The 10002-nt window shown below is 43.6% G+C and overlaps 1 protein-coding gene across 1 annotated transcript; it reads left to right on the plus strand.

The window, feature by feature from the left end:
- Positions 1-542: 542 nt before the first annotated feature.
- On the plus strand, positions 543-1773 carry ccl35.1 (chemokine (C-C motif) ligand 35, duplicate 1). Its single transcript, XM_084095996.1, has 3 exons — positions 543-824; positions 938-1052; positions 1239-1773. Exons 1-3 carry the CDS (start codon positions 755-757, stop codon positions 1348-1350), a joined length of 297 nt encoding a protein of 98 aa, XP_083952122.1. The 5' UTR covers positions 543-754; the 3' UTR covers positions 1351-1773.
- The last annotated feature ends 8229 nt before the right edge of the window (positions 1774-10002 follow it).

Here is a 10002-nt window from a genome sequence, read left to right on the forward strand (position 1 = left end):
ATTATTATTATACGGAATCATGATGATGGAAAAAATATGAGATGGGAGAAAAAAAATTAATCCCAATACTTTTGAGAGAAAACGCAAAAGCACTGACATCAATTTTTTTCAACGCCATGTTCCTTTAGGACCTATAAATAACAATAATATTTTAAAATTTGACTTGGGAGATATAGTTCACCCAAAAATGAAAAATCCGTCCATACGGGGCACGTCTCATTGGCCCTCCAGCCAAATTGTTATATTTTACTAAAGTATTATCATTCTCATGTGTTTTTCTGTTTAAAATCCACACTATTTGGCAAAGATAACAAGTGTGTCCTCTTCTGCAATTCCATATGCATTCTTCAAAATTCATGTTGCATCTTTTTTCCTTCTAGAATAATGGCACATTGTGTTCACATTTTTTTTGTCAAGCCACTATGGCGAAAGAGGAAGTGAAAGGTTAGCTGTTAGGGCTGTCCCTCAAAGCGAGACAGCATTGTTTAGCCCAATGTCTAAATATGACTTGTGACGGACATAATCACGTGTGGGAAACATCCGACAACAGATTCTGCTGTACTTTCATACTGTGTAGGTGGAATTTCAAAATCAAAATCCCCCTCCTCAAAATCCACCCATATGAAGGGATCTCCCCATCACAGAACAAGTGTATAAATGCTGACGGCATGAGCCATACAGCATCAAGTCCAGCTTGAAGAGCTTCAACAGATTCTTTGTTCATCCAGCGATCTAGTTAAACAGAACAGCCAGCATGACTACTTCTCGCTTCGTCATCCTCTCCGCAGTGGCGGTGCTTCTGTGCGCAGTTAGCCTCAGTGAAGGTATGGAGACCTAGTTGTATATTGTATTACATTCTAGTTGTATATTTAACTTTTTATAAAAACAAAATGTACAATTTTATATTAAAGATTTGTACAAATTTTCTGCAATCTAGGAATGCGTGTTTCACCACAAAGATGCTGTTTCTCCTTCACGGACCGTCCTCTGCCAACCAAAGCAGTGGCCGATTACACCATGACAAGCCAGCAGTGCCCTAAAGAAGCCGTACTGTAAGTGTAACAACAATATATCTGTGTTTATATGTGGAGGACCTCAGTGTGAAAAAATATTATTATTATATATTAATATTAGTATTTTGTTTATTATATTTGTTATTATGTTTAAGTAGATTTGAACTAGTTTGACGAACAGAGCAAGTTCATGTGTGTTTGATGGAACTGAAATTCTCTTTACAGGTTCAAGACTGTGAAGGGCCGTCAGGTGTGTGCCAAACCCAGTGAACCATGGGTACAGAAGCAGATCGAGATCATTGACCGCATGCGCATCGGGAGCCAGGGGACCTTGTAATCATGTTGACCCGTGTCTTTCGACTTCTGTTTTGGAAGCATTGGACAAGTGTGGAGTCTGAGCAAAACTGAGGAAAAAAAAAAAAAATGCTATTATTGTACTCACCGACAAATGTATTGTCACTAACTGATCAGCATATTGAAGCTATGGGGTTAAACAATCCAGAATGTACTTTGTTTGGATTTATCTTTTTGACTCGTCTGTCATTTGTTTTACTAATGTATTTCTAATGAGAGTGTTTTGTGCTGAAACTAAAGTATTGCAGATTATATAGCTCAAAGGATAGACATTTATAGAAGAAAATTAAATGAGTTTGAATATTTTTTTATTGTTTCATTAGAAAGAAAAATTAAATGATTATCTCTCTTTATGTAAGTTTTTGCTAACCTAACCTCCTCATAATAAAGAATTTTTGGATCTCGATTTGACTTTTTCACACTTTTTTACTGCCATGATTCACGCAGTTCACACTAGGCCTATGTCACACTTCCTGCTTCCGGAATGCGGAGTAGGGATTCAGAACGTCCGGTCAACAGTATTTCTCGATAAGGATTTAGATTATCAGCCATAATGTCTAAACCATCCGAGGTAGACTGACCACGAGCTATGAGGTTGTGAAATGAAGGTTTTTGCTCCTGTAGAAGCTATAAGTTCGTATGAAATCAACCTTGTTTTAAGAAAAATATGTTTTATCCGCGATCTTATGAAAAAAAAAAACTACACTACCCACAATCCTAAGCGTAGCAGCAACGTCTGCTGATTGGTCCAACTCGCTGTTACCATAGAAATGAATTCAAACACTTACCTCTGTAATTGAAAATGAATTTCTCCCAGAAGAACTTGTACCCTTTCCTTCAGTTTTGACGTTTCCACTTGAGAGTTTTCATTTACCATCCGAACCACATCGTCATATGTGACTTCAGGCAGGTTGCAGAGAGATTTGGTCCAGCGGTATCTATCGGACTCCGCCATTGTAAAAAGCTAACCGGAAGGGCCGTATCCCTACTAAAAGACGTACTTCCGTTCTTCAATTTTTTGTGACATAGGCCTCTTACATAGGTTGTCAAGTTTCGAGATTACTGTACATTCTGTACAAACTAATTAATATTCATATTTGCATATTTGAGCAACCTACTGTTTTTTATTCGATCTATGGAAATTTGGCAACATAAATCTACTTTGTTGCCTTAGAGGTCCAGTAAGCAATTTTATATGGAAAAGTTATAAAAATTATTTTCCTTACTTCGCAACCACTAAAAAAGTAAATGTGTGTAGTGTTAATGTAATCTGGATGTATTCGCCATGTTGTCATTAACAGTTGACCTACCAGCGTCATTTATGTGGCTTCACTGCCATTCATTAATCCTCTCCAGTGGCCTCATGGGATAGTAAAGTGTCCAATATGCACACTTCAGAATCTCGCCGGAAGTCGTAGATCATCCGGGTACTTTAGCCTACTCTTTCATGAGTACTGTGAATTCGGACATAGGCCTACTTCTTTAGTCACATACTGTTTTTCACCTATATAGTAGGGAAGTATGTGATTTCGGATGCAGCCAATGAGTCGCAGACAGGTCCAGATATTAAGCATGTAAATATCTCACGGTCATCTGTAACGCATGCGCTTGTCTCAGATCGCGTCTTTAATCATACACTGTGTGATTGTCACTCACGTGAACGAGCACCGATTCGCCTCCGATTTCAGGAATTTGTCGGCGATTTCCACAAAAATTTCGGCGAGTGAAAATCAGGGCTAAAATCGTACAGTGTACTTGGCATATGGCCCGTTCGCACCAATTCTGATAACTATAAATGTAACTATAACAATAACTATTAGCGTATGTCCACACACCGTATGATAACCTGTTTACAAGCACTCACTGCAGTTTTGTTGTCTGTCGCTTTAAAAGCTTGGGCGTCTTTAAAGCAGTATGGATTCATGTTGGATATCGATATCGTTCCTCTGTGTCATTATCGTTATAGTTTGATGTGGACTCTGCTAATCTCATAGAGTTGGAACAATTATTAAAACGTAATATATCATTATCATTATAGTAATCAACACTGGTTTGACAGGACCTAAACACTGCTATTAAAAGGACAGATTACCAAAAAATTAAAATTAGCCCATGATTTACTCACCCTGAAGCCATCCTAGGTGTATATGACATTCTTCTTTCAGACGAAAGATGAACAGTCGGAGTTATATAAAAAAAATGTCCTGGCTCTTCCAAGCTTTATAATGGGAGTGAATGGCTGTATGACTTTGGAAGTCCATTAAAGCGCATCTATTCATGATTAAAGTGCTAGACGCGGATCATTACGTTGTGTGTCAAGTTCAAGTGTTACTCTTGTGGCGTAAATAGATGCGTACGGCCGTTATTTTAATCGATAAAGTTTTAAATATGGATATTTTTCTTACACAAACGCATCGTTTCACTTCAGAAGACCTTTATTAATCCGTGTCGAGCACTTTAATCATGAATAGATGCGCTTTAATGGACTTCCAAAGTCAAACGGCCATTCACTCCCATTATCAAGCTTGGAAGAGCCAGGACATTTTTAAATATAACTCTGATTGTACTCGTCTGAAAGCAGAATGTCATATACACCTAGGATGGCTTCAGGGTGAGTAAATCATGGGCTAATTTTCATTTTGGGTGAACTATCCCTTTAACACCTTATGAAACATACAGGAAAAATAAAACAAAAGACAAAAATAGACTTGTCACTGTTTGATGTTTTTCTATGCTTCCCTCAGACGCTGAAAATAAACAGCACGTGAAGAGCATGAATATGAGGCAAGCGTTATTTACATCATAATTGATTTCACTACTGCTAAACAACTCGTCATTCTACTGTAGCACGAGATACAATGTGTACAGTACCACTACTACCATTGCTTTGTACATGTCTACACCCGATGGAAAGTTTGAGTGTGACGTACAGTGAGTGATCATTTTCAACCACACTGGTTTGTGGTCATTTCACTGTTGAACTTGAGAAGGTTTACCTTCAAATATAACTAGTCTTGGTTCTCTTTTCTCACTGCAAACAAACGTCATGTTGGTACTAGGAAGTGGCACTTTCTATTTTAGATCCAGATAGCCTACTGTCTACTGTGTGTGTGTAGCTGTATGATTTGACCATGTAGAGGCAGAAGCCAGAACTTTAACATTAAGACTAAATGTAGACTATGTAGGATTAAGCCTCGGGAGAAACAAGAGGTCACTGACTGGCTGGTTTTGATGGCTTAGTCATAATCATACTGTGTATTCCCCTCTCAACAATACAGGCACATATTTGGCCTTAAGCGTTTTCAAACTTTTTCTGGCCATGGACCCTTGAGATTTCAAGTCTGGTCACTAATATAGTAGTATCATATGTGTAATGTATGTGAATACTTTACATGCATACCTACTTTATATCGTTTACATTGCAAAGTCATTAAAAAATCAGTACAGAGTCATAAAGGCTACTGTACTTGTACATTTCATTTTAATTTATGAACTAAAAATGTAGCTCAGAGTCAAACTAAAGTTGGCTAACAGTTAGCCGTCGTAAACTCTTTTGTCAGACTATGAGTTGAGCTTCATGAAATGCTGAAAGTTTTAAACAGTTTGTATGCAAATAAAATACCTTCACAATGGAGTGGATTTCAGCCTCTTTAAAAAATGGAAGTAAGATAAATGTGTCTGGAGAGATACACATGGTTTTGGGAAGTAAAATGGGTGAGAGAAACAGTTGCTTTCATACTGGCAGATCCTAAGAGGAGTTCTCGGCTGACATCTGGTGGTGGATTTTGATTTATTTTTATTTTTGGGGTGTTGTTACAATAGGATTTTGATTTTTAAATCTCTCATTGAGATTTATGGGAATTATCTAAATATGACTAAAACCACTGAAGGCAAATATAAATATGAAAATACTGTTAATGCTGTAAATCATTCATACAAATGAAGAACAACATGAGCATGGTAAGCTTTTGATATACAGTAGCCTACAGCACCTGGTAGTGTTCTGCAGTCATCTACTGCCACCTACTGATAGAAGTTCTCAGTCTGATGGGCTTTCACTGGGAAAGATGGTAGAAGGGTGCTAGGCTACAGATAGATAGATAATGCCATACCAAACATTTGTGTGCAATGCTTCTGTTCTGTATAGTGAATGTAGTGAAAGCTAACAAGTGAAAGAAATGCTGCACTTTTACTGACTTTACATTTGTAGATTATATTTCAGCAGTTTAAAGGTCCCGTTCTTCGTGATCCCATGTTTCAAACTTTAGTTAGTGTGTAATGTTGCTGTTAGAGCATAAATAATATCTGTAAAATTCAGGCATGAAAACAGGTCAGGGGTAAAAAAGGTGAGAAGGATGCGGCAGCAAAAAATCCAATCAATTTATATATATATCTCCCCAAAAAAGCTGTAAGCTTCATTGGCATAGGATACCAGTGTTTGTCACATGATTTTTGGATCACTGTGGTGAGTGGACCTCTGTCTCTCTAGGAGGGTTCGGGGGCATGCTCCCCCGTAAGAAAATTTTGTGCTTTTTAATGTTAAATTCATCAATCTGGTGCAAATTAAACAAAGAAAAATTCAAAACTCTTTTAGTTACAGTGTCTGTCTACATTACTACTACATAATAATAGTGTAACGTTGCTGAGGAAGACAGGTGAAGACGAGGATCTAAACGCAGGGTATTTTAATAAAGTAATAAGAAACATGGAACACAAAACTCAAAGGAACAAAACCAGGGAATCACAGAGGCAACCATTACATGTACAACAACTGACAAAGTAACAAGTGAAATACAAGGGCTATAAATACACAGGGACCAACAAGCTAAACAAGATAACAAGGGGGTGTGGCTAATTAGAAACACCTGGGAAGACTAATAAACTAGAAAACTACAAAGGACTACAAAACATGGCACAGAACAGGAAATAACAAGTCCACACAAGACAAGGGGAACACAAGACAGGAATCATGACAGAGCCCCCCCTTTAAGGAGCGGATTCCAGACGCTCCACACACAAAAATAAATAAAAGTCAAGGAGGGTGGTGGAGCAGAGGTGGAACGGGGGAGGGATGGAGGGCCAGGTCCGTGGAATGGAAGAGGACCTGGAGACTGCGCCAAGATGGGAGGCCAGGGCGGAGCAGGCAGTGCAGGCGACCAGGGCGGAGCAGGCGGTTCAGGAGGCCAGGGTGGAACAGGCGGTGCAGGCGACCAGGGCGGAGCAGTTGGTTCAGGCGGCCAGGGCGGAGACGACCCTTCAGGCGGCCAGGGCGGAGACGACCCTTCAGGCGGCCAGGGCGGAGACGACCCTTCAGGCGGCCAGGGAGGAGACGACCCTTCAGGCGGCCAGAGCGGAGACGACCCCTCAGGTGGCCAGGGCGGAGACGACCCATCAGGTGGCCACGGAGGAGACGACCCTTCAGGCGGCCAGGGAGGAGACGACCCTTCAGGCGGCCAGGGCGGAGACGACCGTTCAGGCGGCCAGGGCGGAGACGATCCTTCAGGCGGCCAGGGCGGAGACGATCCTTCAGGCGGCCAGGGCGGAGACGACCCATCAGGCGGCCAGGGAGGAGACGACCCTTCAGGCGGCCAGGGAGGAGACGACCGTTCAGGCGGCCAGGGCGGAGACGACCCTTCAGGCGGCCAGGGAGGAGACGACCCCTCAGGCGGCCAGGGCGGAGACGACCCTTCAGGCGGCCAGGGCGGAGACGACCCTTCAGGCGGCCAGGGAGAAGACGACCCTTCAGGCGGCCAGGGAGGAGACGATCCTTCAGGCGGCCAGGGCGGAGACGACCCTTCAGGCGGCCAGGGCGGAGACGACCCTTCAGGCGGCCAGGGAGGAGACGACCCTTCAGGCGGCCAGGGAGGAGACGACCCTTCAGGCGGCCAGGGCGGAGACGACCCTTCAGGCGGCCAGGGCGGAGACGACCCTTCAGGCGTCCAGGGCGGAGACGACCCTTCAGGCGGCCAGGGAGGCGACCATGGCACAGGAACAGACACCGGCTCAGGAACGGACACCGGCTCAGGCTCAGGAACAGACACCGGCTCAGGCACAGGAACAGACACCGGCTCAGGCACAGGAACAGACACCGGCTCAGGCACAGGAACAGACACCGGCTCAGGCACAGGAACAGACACCGGCTCAGGCACAGGAACAGACACCGGCTCAGGCACAGGAACAGACACCGGCTCAGGCACAGGAACAGACACCGGCTCAGGCACAGGAACAGACACCGGCTCGGCGGCGGCCATCTTGTCCGAAGACACTGGCTCGGCAGCGGCCATCTTGTCCGGAGACACTGGCTCGGCGGGCGTGACGTGAACAGTCTCTGGATCGGCAGACGTGACGTGAACAGTCCTTGGATCTGCAGACGTGTCGTGAACAGTCCTTGGATCTGCAGACGTGACCTGAACAGTCTCTGGATCGGCAGACGTGACGTGGACAGTCTCTGGATCGGCAGACGTGACGTGGACAGTCTCTGGATCGGCAGACGTGACGTGGACAGTCTCTGGATCGGCAGACGTGACGTGAACAGTCTCTGGATCGGCAGACGTGACGTGAACAGTCTCTGGATCGGCAGACGTGACGTGAACAGTCTCTGGATCGGTGGTCTCGGCGGAACGAGATTCTGGCATGGGGGCCTGGGGAATTGAGAGCGCTGAGACCAGTGAAAATCTCGGGAGATCGGCTGCTCGGGCAGATGTCAGTGGCAGATCAGCCAGCTTGGACACCAGTCCTCTCCACCCTCGGACGGGTCCAGTGGACGCAATTGTGCTGGCTGATGGTGCGATCTGCGGTTGACCACGCTCCACGGCCGACGGAGCTTCGGCTGTATAGCTCCCCCCCAAAAAAAGTCTTAAAGGTGAATCCTCCTCCACTTCGCCCACAGTGAAGGGAGATCCACACAACTGCAGAGCCAGATTTATATATTGGGCCAGGGTCCAGCCAGGATATTCCTCCAGCATCATTTGGGCAATGTTCTCATCCAGCCCGCTCCAAAAAAGGTCCATAAGCTGGGATTCATCTAATGGTGCTAGATGACAGCAAGTCAAAAACTTCTCCACATACCCCTCAATAGACTGACCGTCCTGAAAAATGGAGCAAAGCACTTTCAAAGGATCCTCTTTACCTCCTGCTAGATCCATATTTTGGTCAGTTGTTCTGTAACGTTGCTGAGGAAGACAGGTGAAGACGAGGATCTAAACGCAGGGTATTTTAATAAAGTAATAAGAAACATGGAACACAAAACTCAAAGGAACAAAACCAGGGAATCACAGAGGCAACCATTACATGTACAACAACTGACAAAGTAACAAGTGAAATACAAGGGCTATAAATACACAGGGACCAACAAGCTAAACAAGATAACAAGGGGGTGTGGCTAATTAGAAACACCTGGGAAGACTAATAAACTAGAAAACTACAAAGGACTACAAAACATGGCACAGAACAGGAAATAACAAGTCCACACAAGACAAGGGGAACACAAGACAGGAATCATGACAAATAGTTATAATATTAATCCCATGATAGTAATAGCCATATTGTAAAACAAATGCACTGAAAAATAAAGGAAACTTTCATAATTAGTTTTGTACTATTTCTATACTTGAAAGAGTATATTTCTATACTTCACATTAAAGATGTGATTGGGCTAGCCCAGTGTCAATCAAGAAAAGAACCAATGGGCCGCTGATCTACGTGTTTCATGGGGTGTCATGCATTATTTTTTTTGACCAATGCATTACACACTAATTACGCACTAACCCAGCGCCGCCAATTAAGCAAAACAAAACGAATGGGCCGCCGATGTACGAGTTTTATGGACCGTTAAAACAAAAAACAAACAAAAAAAGTACCTGCAGCCTTTCACCATCCACTTATTTAGCTGCTGTCGCATCAATTGACATGCCATCTCCTTTCCCCTTTCTTTTTCTATTTTTAGCACCCGACAGCTTTTTTGCGTTATCCATCTTTTTCGACGACAACTCGCTCAGCGGTCACGGCGCCCGCGCCCGCTCGCGATATTATCCCGCCCTCTTCTATGTCAAAATTAAAAATAATGACATTGGCAACATCGCTGTCTGTATCTGACAGTACAGTTAACATTGTAAGCTAACTTACCTCAGGCTTGCTTTCCGACGTGCGGTTCTTTGTTCGGCAGTGTGTTCAGTTGTCAGACTCGCGGTGTGTAAAAGACTTTGAAAAGAATTCTGCCCTACTCTGACTCTGATTGGCTGTCAGGTTTCGGCATAAGAATGATGATTGTTTTTTTTAAAGCTGCAAAGTTTATGGTAACTATAGAGATATAGCGGGTAAATGCTGGCCAGGACCCCCCACCCCCCCATAAATATTTTCTCATCGGATCTGCACAAATTACGTAGGTGACCCATTTTGGTTTTAAAACGGCGAATTTCGCCGAAAGGTGAGGAGTTTTCATACCTGAAAATTATAAAGCTCAAAGTTCAATGCCAAGCGAGATATTTTATTTAACAGAAGTCGCCTACATCGAACGGCCCGTTTGGACTACATCCCTCTACTTCCTTCTTTAATGACGTCACTAGAACCGTTTTTTGACTAACCTCCGCCCACAGGAATGCTCCCTCAACTCTACTGGCTACTTGCACACTTCATA

The sequence above is a fragment of the Abramis brama genome (genome assembly GCF_963993115.1).
Source record: "Abramis brama genome assembly, chromosome: 20".
In the NCBI taxonomy this organism is placed as follows: Eukaryota; Metazoa; Chordata; class Actinopteri; order Cypriniformes; family Leuciscidae; genus Abramis; species Abramis brama.